Source organism: Brachyhypopomus gauderio, unplaced genomic scaffold (genome assembly GCF_052324685.1).
Source record: "Brachyhypopomus gauderio isolate BG-103 unplaced genomic scaffold, BGAUD_0.2 sc95, whole genome shotgun sequence".
NCBI classification, from domain to species: domain Eukaryota; kingdom Metazoa; phylum Chordata; class Actinopteri; order Gymnotiformes; family Hypopomidae; genus Brachyhypopomus; species Brachyhypopomus gauderio.
The window spans coordinates 128,814-144,585 of record NW_027506916.1 but is presented as its reverse complement, the minus strand read 5'-3'; the positions used below and the strand labels follow the sequence as shown (position 1 = coordinate 144,585).

General features: G+C 42.5%; 1 protein-coding gene and 1 long non-coding RNA gene across 3 annotated transcripts in view; one reads left to right on the top strand and one right to left on the bottom strand.

Annotated features, from left to right (window-relative positions):
• cacnb4b (calcium channel, voltage-dependent, beta 4b subunit) overlaps positions 1-12,111 on the bottom strand; it is a 49,325-nt gene extending 37,214 nt beyond the window's left edge. Inside the window, exon 1 of one of the 2 annotated variants that reach the window (XR_013125604.1) lies at positions 157-5,251. Coding sequence is in view for 1 of the 2 variants with exons in the window: in XM_076992605.1 (XP_076848720.1) it covers positions 11,824-11,886 (63 nt within the window). In the remaining variant the exon portion in view is untranslated. Of the gene's footprint in view, positions 1-156; positions 5,252-11,823 lie in introns of those variants that run through there. The other variant, XM_076992605.1, reaches the window with a different exon arrangement.
• LOC143496475 (uncharacterized) lies at positions 9,928-10,753 on the top strand. The gene is made up of 3 exons (XR_013125608.1): positions 9,928-10,017; positions 10,360-10,471; positions 10,567-10,753. It is a non-coding gene; the product is annotated as an uncharacterized LOC143496475 (long non-coding RNA).
• Positions 12,112-15,772: the final 3,661 nt, after the last annotated feature.

Here is a 15,772-nt window from a genome sequence, read left to right as displayed (position 1 = left end):
CTACATATAATGTGCACACCCACACAACCCCCCCCACACGACATGCACACACACACACCCCACACACATGTAATATATCCTTAATACTTAACAAAGACATTTACATTTATTTACATTTATGGCATTTAGCAGACGCTCTTATCCAGAGCGACTTACAAAAGTGCTATGTAGTTGCTTGGAATCTCCAAGGTAGAATAGATAGTCCTGAACACAAGGTACTCCAAGCTGGAAAAATACTTGAGGCGCGGAGGGCTCTAGGTATGCATCTGGGTTTTACCATGGCCATCAAGTAAGGAGGAGCTGGACCATTCTTTGCTTTGTAGGCCAGCACCAGGGTTTTATATTTGATGCGGGCAGCTAACGGAAGCCAGTGGAGGGAGGACAGCAAGGGAGTGACATGGCTGAACTTGGGAAGGTTGAAGACCAACCGAGCTGCAGCGTTCTGGATCAGTTGCAGGGGTTTGATGGCATGCATAGGAAGACCAGCCAGTAGGGAGTTGCAGTAGTCCAGTCTTGAGATAACAAGGGACTGGACAAGGACCTGAGTGGCCTCCCTAGAGAGAAATGGCCGAATCCTCCGAATGTTGTGAAGGGCGAATCTGCATGATCGTGTTGTGTTAGCAACGTGGGCCGTGAAGGAGAGTTGATTGTCGACAACTACACCAAGGCTACGCGCTTCCATGGATGGAGTGATCACGGTGTTCTCGAATGAGATAGAAAGATCACGATGAGGACTGGCTCTTGCAGGGATGTACAGCATCTCTGTCTTGCATGGGTTAAGCTTTAGGTGGTGAGCTGCCATCCAAGAGGCAATGTCTTTCAGACATGCAGAGATTCGAGCTGAAACCTGTGTGCCAGAAGGTGGGAAGGAAAAGAAGAGCTGGGTGTCATCCGCATAACAGTGATAAGAGAAGCCATGTGCAGAGATTGACTCACCCAGTGAGCGTGTATAAAGGGAAAAAAGAAGTGGACCCAGCACTGAGCCTTGTGGAACACCGGTGGAGAGTTTGCATGGCGTGGATGTTGATCCTCCCCATGTTACTTGGTAGGAACGACCCTCCAGGTAGGATGCAAACCACGTCCATGCATTGCCAGTGATACCAAGGCCTGAGAGGATGGACAGGAGGATCTCATGATTGACTGTGTCAAAGGCCGCCGAAAGGTCAAGCAGAATCAGAACTGATGATAGTCCAGTTGCTCTAGCCGTATGGAGTTTCTCAGTTACTGCAATGAGTGCAGTTTCCGTAGAATGTGCCAGCTTGAAGCCAGATTGGTTGGGGTCCTGAAGCTGGTTCTGTGAGAGAAAAGAGGATAGCTGGTTGTGTACAGCCCGTTCAAGGATCTTAGAGAGGAATGAGAGGAGAGATACCGGTCTGTAGTTGCTGATGTTGGTGGCGTCAAGGTTGGGTTTCTTTAGGATTAGCACCACCCTAGCCGCCTTGAATGATGATGGCACAATTCCTGAAGATAAGGAGTTGTTGATGATGGTCGAGATGAAAGGGAGGAGTTCGTGGGAGATTGTCTGGAGGAGTGTGGATGGGATGGGGTCCAGAGGGCATGTGGTGGGACTGCTGGATGTCAGCAGCTGAAGCACCATCTCAGCTGAGAGAGGAGAGAAGGAGGTTAGAGAATAGGGAGGAGTAGGAGGGGACACAGTGGGCACAGGGACTAGGGAAAAGGTGCTGCGAATCGTATTGACCTTCTCTTCAAAGAAGGTGACAAAATCATCTGCAGTAAGAGAAGTGGGAGTAGGAGGGGGGGAGGGTTTGAGGAGAGAAGAGAAGATTTTGAACATCTTGCGTGGATCTGATGTAGATGCCTCCAGCTTCTCTCTGTAGAATGATGTCTTGGCATCAGTTAGTTCCATGGAGAATAGGGACAGGAGAGACTGATACAAGCGAAGATCAGCAGTAAGCTTCGATTTCCTCCATCGCCTATCAACCATCCTCAGTTCTCGTCGGTTGTTACGTAGGGTGTCCGAGAGCCAAGGAGCAGGTGGGGAGGATCTTGTGGGTTTGGAAGAGAGGGGACATAAGAGGTCAATAGATGAAGAGAGGGAGGACAATAAAGTGTCAGTGGCGGTGTCTGTGGAGAGACAAGAAAAAGAGTCATGGGACGGGAGGGCTGTGGTGATAGTAGAGGAAAGTACTGATGGAGAGATGGAATGAAGGTTACGACGGATGGTGGTAGTGCCTGTAGCAGTAAGGGTGTGACGGTGGGGAGGAAGAGATAAGGAAAAAGATACAAGGTGATGATCTGAACAGTGGAGAGGAGTTACTGCAATGTCCATCACTGCAGGTGGTCTAGTGAAGAACAGGTCTAAGACATTGCCTGCTCTGTGTGTTGGAGAAGACTGGGTGAGGTTGAGGTTGAATGATGACAGCAGAGGAAGAACGCCAGATGATTGTAGTTTATCTGTTGGGAGGTTGAAGTCACCAAGCAGAAGAAGAGGAGTTTCATCGTTAGGGAGGCTCAGAAGTGTGTCCAATTCCTCAGTGAAGTTACCTAGGGTGCAGGGTGGACGATAAACAACAATGATGTGAAGTGTGGTTGGGAAGCGTACAGTGACAGCATGATACTCAAATGTTGAGATGGTAATTTGTGGGAAAGTGCAAGGAGTAAAGCGCCAGCAACTGGACAGAAGCAATCCAGTGCCACCTCCCCTTCCAGTCTGTCTTGGAGAGTGCGAGAAGGAAAATGCAGATGACAGGGCAGCAGGAGTAGCAGAGTTCTCTGGGGTGATCCATGTCTCTGTTAGGGCCAAGAAGTCAAGGGACTGATGAGCAGCAATGGCTGTGATGAAGTCTGCTTTCTGGACTGCAGACTGGCAGTTCCAGAGCCCCCCGGTCACAATGATCGGGGTGTTTGTTGAGAGTGGAGGGTAGATGAGGTTACTGGTAGTGCGTTTTCTGCAGTGATGTTTGAATTGACGGCGACTATAGGGAGCAAGAACAGGGATGGAAAAACACATGATGAATAAATGAATGAAGGTAGTATATGATGTGTGTCAAGGTGTGATACTTAACCAAAAAATGAAGATGGGCTTCAGTTGATTGAAGAGTAGAGGATGTCTCTAATCGCTACAGACAGCGTCTGTAGCGGACTGCCACTTATTTAAGCAGCAGTCAATATGTGGTCCCGCCTCCTCAGTTATTCACACTTCCTAACCCGAAACTAAGACAGCTGATTTCACTAATGACAACAATAGATACCAAGTAGACTACAGACTAGCAGAATCAAGCTGAAAGTAATGTAATCCAAGGCCTACCTTAAAACCAGAAGACAATCCCAAGAAAAACACAGCACAACTAATTCCAATCAGAAAAGCCACTTATTTAAGCAGCAGTCAATATGTGGTACCGCCTCCTCAGTTATTCACACTTCCTAACCCGAAACTAAGACAGCTGATTTCACTAATGACAACAATAGATACCAAGTAGACTACAGACTAGGGCTGAACGATTAATTGCATTTGCGATAATTTCGCGATTTTTCAAAACGCGATTGTCTAATCGCACAGGCTGCGATTTAAACTGGTCACGTGACTTGGGAGCGAGCCGAGCCGAGGACGAACGGAGCAAACCCGAGCAGGAGGCAGGGAGGTGGAGAAGTGAAGTTAACACAGCGCACTTTAACTTGTTGCACAATGGCTTCAGGCTCAACAGAAGCTGACACAACTGAAAGTCTAATACCAAAGAGGGGCAGCACATCAGTTGTGTGAAATTACTTTGGCTTTTAAAAAGATGCTGCTCAACGTCAGGTACCCTGCAAAACATGCCTTGCTACTGTTGCTACGACGCGAGGTAACACTACAAACCTTCAGCATTAAAAAAACACCACAAAGCCTCGTATGATATTTGTAAGGCTAAAATGCCAACGACCAGTGCTGCATCTTCAAATACGCCAAAGTGTTTCTCTGCGCTTATACAGCTTTAGTATGCGGTGAGCAGCGAAATACCGTAAAATCACGCATATAGGCGCAATAAGATTTAAAGCACGGATGAATCGCGAAAGCGCGGATAGCTTGACCGCGGTCCAGCAGACAGGGTTCACTGACCGAACCGTTTGAAAGTGTAACTCCTTATGGATGTAATTCGAAGCGGCAGGCTGAAATAACTCGGGCAGTAACGGAGTTCATAGTGAAAGACATGATGCCCGTTAATATAGTGAACAAGCCCGGCTTCATGGCTTTGTTAAACACACTGGATATGCGCTACCAAACGCCCTCACGCACATATTTTAGCCAAGTTGCTATACCTGCAGGGTTGCCAACTCTCATGCATTGAGCGTCTTAGACTAAAAAATTAGTAGTTCGCTCTGGCGCCAACCACAGGCGATCGATCGATCACGATATAATAATAATACTTAAATTTAGTCCATTTTACACCCAGTGGCGGACTTAGCAATTTGGAGGCTCAAGGCGAATTTAGCTAGGGGGCCCATCAACATTAATATGCGAGAAATAAGTTCAGGTTCACACTACAAGATTTTAGGCTGGTTTTTCAGTCGCCGACTGTTTTTGTAGATCGCCGACAGAAACTGTGGTCGGACGCAAATCGGGGATCATTCGGCGCTCGCTCAATCGTGTAGTGTGAACTGCTGAAAGACGCTCGCCGAGTGGCCGCCAACTCATCGCAGACGACCGGCAGATATCTAGCATGTTTAATATCTAGCATGTTTCATATCTAGCCCAGTCGGCGACAGTGAGTCAACAGCAGCGTCTAGCTTCATACAACTTTACTACAAGACTGTGTTTAAGTTATTGTGACAGCACTGGAGAAATAGTGCGATTGATTATATCTATGTTCACTGCAACGGAGAGATTAAATAATTCTGGCAATTTGGGACTATGGAGTGGTTAAACGGTAAAAAAAATAATAACGAAAATGTGGAGTACATTGTGGAGTACATTGTTGTTTTTATTTTCTTCGTGGTGTTGCTGGTTCTCGCGAGTGTTTCATTTTCGTGTTCTCGTGTTTTTGGACGGCAGCCAGATGAGTCGGCGATTCCCCAGTCGTGTAATTCGTGAGCCCACGTCACCGATCAGTCATGTAGTGTGAAAGCCACAACAACTGAAAGACTTGCGATTACAGCACAACCAGTCGTGTAGTGCGAACGGCACAAAAACCTGATGACTGAAAAGTCGTGTAGTGTGAACCTGGCTTTAGCTAGACAAGGGGGCCCTACAGTGGGAGGGGCCCAAGGCAATTGCCTAGCAACGCCTCTATGCAAAGACCGCCTCTGTTTACACCCCCCCCCCCCCCCCCCGCAACCCTGTATCTGAGCTGTATAAAAAATGCCGAAACAGAGTTTCCTGAAGTGGAACAATGGGAAAATATCGCGATTTTAAATTAGATTATTTTCCAAAATCGTTCAGCCCTACTACAGACTAGCAGAATCAAGCTGAAAGTAATGTAATCCAAGGCCTACCTTAAAACCAGAAGACAATCCCAAGAAAAACACAGCACAACCCTCTTAACACTATCAAAACTAAGACAATCAAACTAAGACATAACAAAGTCACACATTGTAATTATAATTATAATAAGACAGGACAAATTATAATAAGATAGGACAAATTATAATAAGATAGGACAAATTAGAATAAGACAAGACAAATTCTAATTCAAATAAGACAAGATATAATTAGGATATCATAGGACTAATTATGACTATAGATAGAAAGCATATATAGGGATAGTATGTGTTGTGTTTTTTGTTCAAAAACTTCAGTTGTATTTCTAAAAATAATCTGCCAAATGCAGTGATTCCTGATTGAATTGACCAATAGGATCTCCAACAAAACCCCAAAACAACTAAACAACTGTTGTCTGTGAGAACACCAGTGCTGTTAGTTCATGTCCTACACTTCAGAACCAGTTGGGTTCTTTACAGGGCAAAATGGGCCCCTCTCCCTACACAGTAAAAAATAGAGTGTTAATACTTCAGAGTTAACTTAATTAAATCCAGAATGAGTACTTTTTACACTATGTAGTGTAAATGCACTCTAAAGGTGCAGTTAAAACCAAGTGTTAAATTCATAAAATGTACAATGAAAACCTTTACTCTTCAGAGTGTAAAATTCATAAAATGTACAGTGAAAACCTTTACTCTTCAGAGTGTAAAATTCGCGCCTGAATGCTGAATGTGGTCTATTTGGTGCTGCTTCGAGCTTCAAGCTGCAAAACTAGTAAGTACTGTGTTTTTCTGTGTTTCAAACAACAAATTGTAGCATTTTATCTATAAGAGATGAAGTTAGCTTTCCGTTTGGTGATGCTGAAATGCAGAGGTGGGGACTCGAGTCACATGACTTGGACTTGAGTCAGACTCGAGTCATTAATATTAAGACTTTTGACTTGACTTGAAAAAATATTCAGAGACTTAGACTTGACTTGGACTTTTACACCAATAACTTGGAACTTGAATTGGACTTGAACCTGTTTACTTGCAAATACTTGATTTTTTTTACCCCAAATCTAAATTTTAAAACACATATTAATATTTATAAAGTGCACCCCATTAATTTCATTTCCATCCTTCTGACGCAGACCGGTGTTACACCAGATTCTGTGACCGTCGAGTTTTGTGACCACAGGGGGCGCTATTTCAGTTTCTGTTCAGAGGCACAAACGCTTTACGAATGCTACGTAAACTACGCTGATGCACTTTCTTTACTCGTTTTGTTGGTGTCCACGAGCCAAAATATGACAGATGTTTATATTTACATTTTATCGTCTCTTAATTACATAAATGTACTTAAACAAGATATACCATCCCCTCACCATTGCAGCCAACAAAGAAATCATGAATGGGATGTACAGGTGAGCCTTTTTAACTGGGGTCACCAATTCTGACGGCAGCCATCAGAATATGTGACCCCACTGTAACAATAGTAGCCTACACCGTGACCCCACAATAACAGAAAACAATGAAAAAATAACCCTTTTATTAGTCTATATTTAAACATTTTATCCAAATGTTTAGAATAACCATTCGTAATGACAGCATCTTGCTTACGATGAAGCTTGCTATTTTCGTGTAAAATGATGTAACGAAACATTCTTGTTTAAGTACATTTATGTAATTAAGAGAAGATAAAATGTAAATGATCTGTCATCTTTTGGCTGACGGACACCAACAAAACGAGTAAAGAAACGCATCAGCGTAGCATTCGTAAAGCGTTGGTGCCTGTAAAAAAAAAAGACTCGAAAGGACTTGAAATTCCAAGTTTCAGACTTGGGACTTGACTTGACGGTTGCCTGTCTTGACTCGAGACTTGACTTGAGTTGACTGTCTTTGCTTGAGACTTGACTCGGGACTTGAGGATAAAGACTTGGACTTACTTGAGACTTGCAAAACACTGACTTGGTCCCACCTCTGCTGAAATGTGAGAATTTAATTACCAGTTAGCTCTAAATTTTAGTTGGTTGCTTGGAAGTTAGCATAAAAATTTCTGAGCTTAGGCTACTTACTAAATATAGACCTATAGATTATCAGTTGGTAAGAGTTTAGTAAGTGTTTGTCAATGAATAAAAAAATACACATTTGATTAATATTTCCGAGTCGGTTAACTTCTGCCTCATTACAAGCAAATTGATTCAGCTAGCCTTTGTCTTAATCAAACGGTTCATTTGGCGCCAAAATATCCCAGTTGAGGTCTTGCTATCAAGTTGTCGACTCAAACATAAAAAGTAAGCAAATTTAAGGTATATTTGTTAATTTCAAGAGTCATATCGAGGACATACACCGAAAACCGATAACCGAAAATCTTCGAAGTGGAAACGGTATATTTATTTAAGTATTTATACACAATATGAAGGCTTTATAAACCCTCCCCACACATTTACGCTACATAAACCTTTCCCATTCACTTAATAACAATTCCCACACTGTTCTGTTTGTGAAAACTTTCAACGTGTGGTCAAATGATGCTCCACGTGAAATGGCCAAGCGAGAGCGATAAATGCAATGCTGGTTCTTGTTTCCGGAAGTAAATATGCACTATTTACTGTAATTCATACTATTTTATTACATTTTTGTTAGAATTAATATTTGTAATATATTTTTGTAAAAATTCATAAAATATTGTGGCGTTGCCACTGGTACATTGGGGTGGAGCGTGTGAGTACGCTACTCCCATGAACACTTGCAGCTGTAGGAAGTCAGTTAAAAGAGTAAATGTTAAGTTATATGTGTTGAATTAAGTTATTATGTGGGTTGTTTGGGGCATGCGGGTTTGTTCTGTACAGTCAATTGCGTTTATTCTAGCACTGGTAAGGCGCACGGTGTTCATGTCGTGTTGAGGGAGTGATGACAGGTTGAACGGTGTATGAAAAAGGTCAGAACAAGGGAGTTGAGTGCATGTATAGCTTCTCTTTCTCTCTAAAACTGTTAACAGTTAGAAAGATTATGCAAAACCTGCACGGCATCGAATTCCGCAGAAAACCCGCGAAAAAGCGAAGATCCGCTAATTATTTTTCGCATTAATATCTTATGAAAACCCGCAAAAGCTGAAGCGCGAAGTGGCGAAGGATCACTGTACTTTACTGTTCCTCTGTCACGGTACAGTCCCTGACCCCTCCCCTTTGGGCATGTGTTTATGTCGTCTGAGTCTAGACGTCGGCGTCTGTGGATCTTAGTGTGTGCATTCGTCTCACCTGTGGCTCGTCTCGTTATCACTCGGGGATTATGTGGTCTGTCTATTTAATGTGCGTTCGCGCAGTGTCCCGTGCTCGTCTTTGTTTGAGTCAGTCAACACTGAATGTGTAAGTGTTATATGTGCACCGTCTGCGCTCATTTGTTTGTGAATAAAAGTGATGTTTGTGCGAACCGTTGGACCTCCTTACATGGGGTAGCAGTTAGTGCAGGTACCACCTTAAACTGTTAAATGTAAAAGTTTTGTTGGTTTAACTGTTATTATTATTTTTTTCTACAGATTCAACATGTTAGTACTGTTCTGTTTGGGGGAGAGCAAAAATATGTTAAGCTGCCCGAACTCACATTTGAGGCTTTCTTCAATGAAGTTTCTACAGTTTTATATAGAAGGCTCCATATGATACTGCTGTCTTTTTCTTGCATCAGTATTGTTTTTAAAACCATGGGTTAATTAAAATAAGTGTGCTCATTTTGTGAATTAAATGTATTTACTTTTTTGTTAAACAGTGCTTTCCAAATTTAACATACCAGAGGATAGACTGCCGGACATCAAGGTGTATGACCAGTCAGACACAGAAATTGATGCTAAAGTCTTTGAAGACATTGCAAAGGAGTCACCTGGAACTTTTCGAGTCACTCTAGCCAATGAAGAACTTGGTAATCATGTATCCTTACTACTACTACTAAAATGTTATTATAAAGTGGAACAGCTACTATAAAACCAAGTACTTTGATACAGCTTTTCTTTATATCTGTATTGATTTTTTTTATCCATGAAATTTTACTGAATGTTTCTGTTATGTTTATATTTTAGAATTCACAGGCGCCTCTCAGTCATCCTCATCATCTGTAAGATCTGATGACACCATTATTCTAACCGTAACTTCTTGTGACCCGGATGCAGAAGCAGCCACTGGCGAAAGTAGCCAAGCTAAAAGACCATGTCGAATAAACTGTGAGGCAAAAGCGGTAGGTATTTTATTTTATTTTTTGGATGGGGATTGTTTTTGAGCTAATTATTTTCCAATTTGACTTCCAAAGTTGATAGAAAAAAATCCTAGCATCGAAACCTGGTGGTGAAGGAATTATGCAAGAGTATGCAAAAAACCAAAACTATGACAGATCCCACCAGAAGACAGATGGTAAATATACTTGGGTAAGCACGCACATATAATTATGGTGAAGAAAATTGTCTTTTCTATTTAGTAATCATTTTTATGTCTGATATTTGAAGTTAAATTTGCTTGATTGAGTTTATATACCTTCCCTACAGGACATCTCCTCTGAAGAGTGTTAGGGTATGCACAGGGAATAGTTGGGCTGTTTCCTTATCTGGAGGATCCATATTCCCAACATGGATATGTAAGTAAAAGTGCAATATTAATCACATATTCACTTTCATGTGTAAGTTTATTAATGTATTCAGCCATTCTGTGCAACTTTAGAATATTTTTCACAATTTTTCATAACCTGTGATGCAACTTTTTTATATAGTTTGGCAACTATTATCTCATTGTTTTAAAGCATACAGATATTTTTCATTTCTCTCAATTCACATGCTTAAAATATTTGTACTAATTGAAATGGAGGTTTATTGCCGCATTTGTTTTGTTGCTTAGGTTTCCCAAATATCATTCCACTTTTGCAGCCACCTTGAATATTTTGTAAAACATGCAGTGTATGCATTTATTTTTATTTATTTAGGAACATTACTATGACCCAGAGAGTGGTCCTGTATATCTGGCTTGACGATTGAATACCATACAAAGAAAAACAGCAGAAGAAAGAGGTGCCACAGTATGCAAATCGCCCAAAAGTAAGTTCAATAATGAGTAATATATTAATGATTAATATAATATTATATGCTGAGAACTGTGCATTCAAGAGGCTATCACATTGTTTTGTCTGAAGTGGACCAGGTTGTGGCCGACAACCCTTCACCAGTGATGAAGTGCCAACTGATGAGGACATGGAAGCAGCCATTGCTGTTTTGAGATACTCTGCTGATGAAGGCACTGTCCAATCCAAGATGAAAACTACCTTCTCTTATTGCCAAGCAATGATTAAAGATGCAAACAAATCAGGTTCAGAAAGTAAAAGTCCTCACCAGGATTTTGCTCAGGCTTCCTGGATTGTGTTGATTCCACTAATTTTACCTGGATTGCACTAATTAGAAAATCCAGCAAGCTTGAGCAAAATCCTGGTGAGGACTTTTACTTTCTGAACCTGGAATTGACACCTCTGGGACCAAATGTTATCTGAAACTGAGTTAAATTCAACTCTGTGGGTGTTAATTTAACACTTCGTTTTTTACTGTGTACTCTGGTCCTGGGTAGGCAGGTCCACTCCTATCCCCCCCCCCCCCCCCCCCCCCCAAACTACCACGCCCATGCTTCTTATACATAACTTGCACAAGGCAACAACCCAGACGCTGGTGCACTGTGGCCCTTGATCAGTACCACTCCCTGGTGCCAATTAACACCCACTGATCATTTTTGTTAATTTCCTCCGCCATCCCAAACCTCACCGGTCTTTCACTCACCTCCATCTGAAACAGTCTTAGCATTTATAGAAACATTAACCCCCGTGGAGTTAAGTTAATTAGTTCGTCCTATATTTGATCCATTTTGAGCGTCTCTCGGGGAGCCCTCTGGGAGTGGGAGCACGGACTGGGCTGCTCATTCTCGGAGGTTGTTAATCAGGGACACCTCAAAGTGGGTCAGCGAGCACATTTCATAAAGGTCACCATGCTGGTCGCTCGTGCTGTGGTCATTTTCCGTACGTCTGCGCGTGCCTAACAGGTGAAGGCGGGAAGCGTGAGGACTCCCTAGTAAACCCAAGTCAGTAAGCAAAGCAAATGGCAGAACAAATTAAGTCAAAAGGTAAGACAGAGTCTAGAGAAATCAAACTTACAACGATAAAGAACACTGGTGTGTGTGTGTGTGTGTGTGTGTGTGTGTGTGTGTGTGTGTGTGTGTGTGTGTGTGTGTGTGTGTGTGAGTTGCTAGCCAAACCCATAAACTTTCCAGTTTCACAACTAAGACATTTTGGTGAATCTAAATATTCAAAATCTCTAAATATTCAAAAGACTATCAGACAGACTACCGACACCCGTCCTCTCGGAGCGCGTCGGTGGCCGGCTGAGGCGGTCGGTACTGGGCAGATTACCTGGAATATGGGCGCCTGGATCCCCTCGCCGATCTTATTCCTAATATAGATGTGTCGAGACATTTCGGCCAAAACATCGGTCCAGACCGGGGGCTGTCCTCCGGGCGCGGCCCAGTGGAAGTTCGGCGGGTTGCGAACTGCCTGCTCCAGCTTCGGTGATCAGAGGCGCTCCCTCGCGCACCCTCGCGTGAGCAGGTGTGACAGGTGTGTGCGCGCGCGACTGCAGCCTGCGGCCCGTGCACCACGAGTGCGCCCTGCGCGTCAGCGCCGTAGAGTTATGAACGAAAGATGGAGTCGCAGCTGAAACGCCCAAAGTAGGTTATACACTACCTCGGTTAAATTAAAGGGCGCACGGCTCACTGTGACTGCGAGGTATGTTAACGTCTTTGTGCAGGGAGTATAGTCTTGTAATTTGATATTATTATCATGCTTCAATGAAAACAGGTCATATTCGGACAGTGCTAATAATTATTGAAGTAGCTATTGGTATTTAACCCCTGTTTATTAAAGCCATTCGCTATTCGTGGTTTTGTACTACAGTGTCCTTGCAATAAAAAAAAAAATCAATTTAAAAGCAAGAGATAAACTGCTCAGCTCAGCTTATCCAAACGATATACTCATAGAATTTTTAAACACACTTCCCCAGATAACCTCTCCATAGCCGGAAAAAGCATTAAAATATGAAATTGTTTAAAATGTGCATATGTGAGTTACATGTAAAATATTTAGGCAATTTAATACTTTTATTTCATATTTCAGAGAGTAAAAGCTGTTGCAATATTCTTGCAATGATGTGTTTGCAAGCTCAGTGGTATTGTATAAAATGCTGAAATTGTATAAAATGTTTAATGTTCTAAATTCACAATCGATGTCTTAAGACATCTGAAAACAAAACTTTAAAGTTTAGAGTTGTTAAGGCGTCTTAAAACATTTCAATGCTGAAAGACATTGCTGACTTCTGTGTATGTTACAAACTGAGCAAAGGCGACCTCTCGCGGCCATCATAGGTACATACAGATGTATAAATAGCCCGCTGAACCTACATCATCCAATTGCACACCCGGAGAGCCAACCGCAGTTTTAGACCTGCAGTTCTAGACCTGCAGTTCTAGACCTGCAGTTCTAGACCTGCAGTTCTAGACGTGCCGTAGTTTTAGCGTAATATCCAGATAGTGTTTTAGTATGTCGCGGGAGCAGATGGAAGAATGATATTTATAAGCAACAATAATATATGATAGATATATGATAATGTCTAAAGGTCATTTTTGTGTTATCGTAATGTTTATGTCATGATGGATGAATCTGGCTAGCGTTAGTGTGTCGTAGTTCGTTAGTTCTGGCTACCTTTATGGCTACTTTGTAGCTACTTCGACTTTGAGAGAAATGCTAGTCCTGCGAACGTAAATTGTTGCCGGGGGGGGGGGGGGGGGGGTGGCGAACGTAAAATGGACAAAAATTAAGTATTATATTGCGATCGATCGATCGCCAGTGTTTGCGCCAGAGCGAACTAATTAAATCATAGATATGGATCAGAGGTAAATAAACTAGATTTTTTTTCGGCGTGAGAAATCGGATGTGTGGCGTGTGAGCGAAAAACCCCAAGTATCACATAATATTTGCTAGTTGCATGCCAATGAAGGTATACGAGTAAAATAAATCACTCCTAACATTCTGGAAACGTATGCTTACTCACTGAAAGCATCCGGACATTATGCGGATGCAATTTTTGCTGATTTTTAATACAAAATAGCCTATGCCAGTAATCCAGTAGTTTAATTAAAAATAAAATATCTTCAGGAGACAAGCTGTGTGTGTGAATGACAAAATTAATCAAAACTCCCTAAAAAAACAGGGAAAATGAGGCATACTACTTCTATTTAAATACAAAATGTGGTGTACATTATCGTTTAAAACTTGTCAAATGTTAGAGATTTGGCTAAAACAATTGAGAATCAATGGGCATATTTAACAAATAAACTCTTTATACAATGGATTATTACAATATACAAGCCCCTGAGCCTACGGCATGCATTGGAACTGCTGGTCTAGAACTGCAGTTGGCTGTCGTTAGCTACATTCCGAGCCGCTAGGTGGCGCATGTCTAAAACTACAGCACGTCTAGAACTGCAGGTCTAGAACTGCAGTTGGCTCTCCGGCTGTGCAATTGGATGTATCTCCGCTGAAGGCCCAATGCTGAAAAAAGATACGTAAACCTCCCAGAATCAGCGCGGCACGCGGTCAGTGAGCGTTTTGACCTCTTTCTGCCACTTTTAAAATTGGCTTTTTAAATTAAAAGTAAGCTCAATTTTCTATTTTAGTAGCTTATTGTAAATTTGACATTGTGAAAAACAGCCACCTCTTCCAGAAAAGAAATAAACATCTGGTTATAAAATCCAGTATTTCTCAGTCTGCTTTATAAGACCTATTTGGAGAAGCTGACCAACTGCAAAATCTGTACTGAAATATTTTCCAGCACCAGTACCAGTATCTTTTCTACAGGCCATCTGTTCCTGGTCCCAAATGCCCCAGCTAACACACTCCTGTACTCAGTGGTAGCTCATTTTGTACAGTACATCTACAGCTAAGTAATGCTGGTTAATATCCTCTAAGTGGAATTTACTTAAATAGTTATATAATAGGCCTAATTACATTTTGCACAATAGAAGCGAGAAACTAAAGAGTTAAGCACACTGTTTTAAATTGAAATTGAAATTGTGCCATAGATGTAAATGGTGATTTTACACCGCAATCAAAATTTGTCCTCCGCATTTACCCATCTGTGCAATTAGAACACACACACACACACACACACACACACACACCAGTGATTACTAGGGGGCTGTGAATCACACGTGCCCAGAGCAGTGGGCAGCCCTAGCCCGGCGCCCGGGGAGCAGTTGGGGTTAGGTGCCTTGCTCAAGGGCACCTCAGTCATGGCCTCAGGTCTGGGAATCAAACCCATGACCCTCTGGTCACAAGACCAGTTCCCTACCACCAGACCATGACTGCCCCAAAAACATAGGTTTACTGCACCTGTTATTCCCAGGTGGTCTCCCATCCAAGTTCTAACCAGGCCCAAACCTGCTTAGCTTCCGAGGTCAGATGAGATCGTGAGTTATCAGGCCGTAAGCCACACCAGCCTGAGAAAATCTGTTTTAAAACATATCCAACTACAGAAGGTTCACTGTGCAATAATGTGCATGTTTCTCAAAGATGTGCATAACAGGCTCAATAATTGTGTATTACTATATACAGACTGTTTTCACATTAGCCAACCACTTCATGTCATACAGACATTACGCTTGATTCTGGCTGGACCGTAACCTGCGTCCATCTGGTCCTTTCAACAGATTGTAACTAGACGGACAGTCCAATAACCACCTAAACCTGTCACGTCATCATTCCATTGGGAATCATGCTGTAGTGTACTGAAGGTTTCTGCAGACTAACCAGACCACAGAGAAAAAGGGGTTTAATGGCAAATCTTACTTTGGTTGATGCTACTCTTCCATCAGGTAAAGACCTGATGGTAAATCAAAACTGCTATCGAGCAACTTACAGTTCCCAGTTGTGTTAGAGCAGGGGTCTCCAACCTTTTTGGAACTGGGAGCTACTTCTTGGGGGGGGGGGGGGGGGGGGCGAACGAAAGTTGCGTGTGCGAGTGTCAATTGCTAAGCGGGAAGACCGCTAGCAACCGCGGACAATCTATAATAGTAGCAAAAACATAAACGATGCAGCGCTTTGGTGCATGGCGCTATAGTGAGCTATTTTTAAAACAAGCCCGCGGGCGACTCATGACGTGGGTGACCCCTGGTTTATTCAATATTGACGGCAGCCTAACTTTTTGATTGACAGCTAATTGAGCAATAGAACACGAGAGGGAGTGTGTTATCGTGAATATATGTACATGCCGTTACTTGACAACGCGTCCGCGGAGTGATACAGAGAA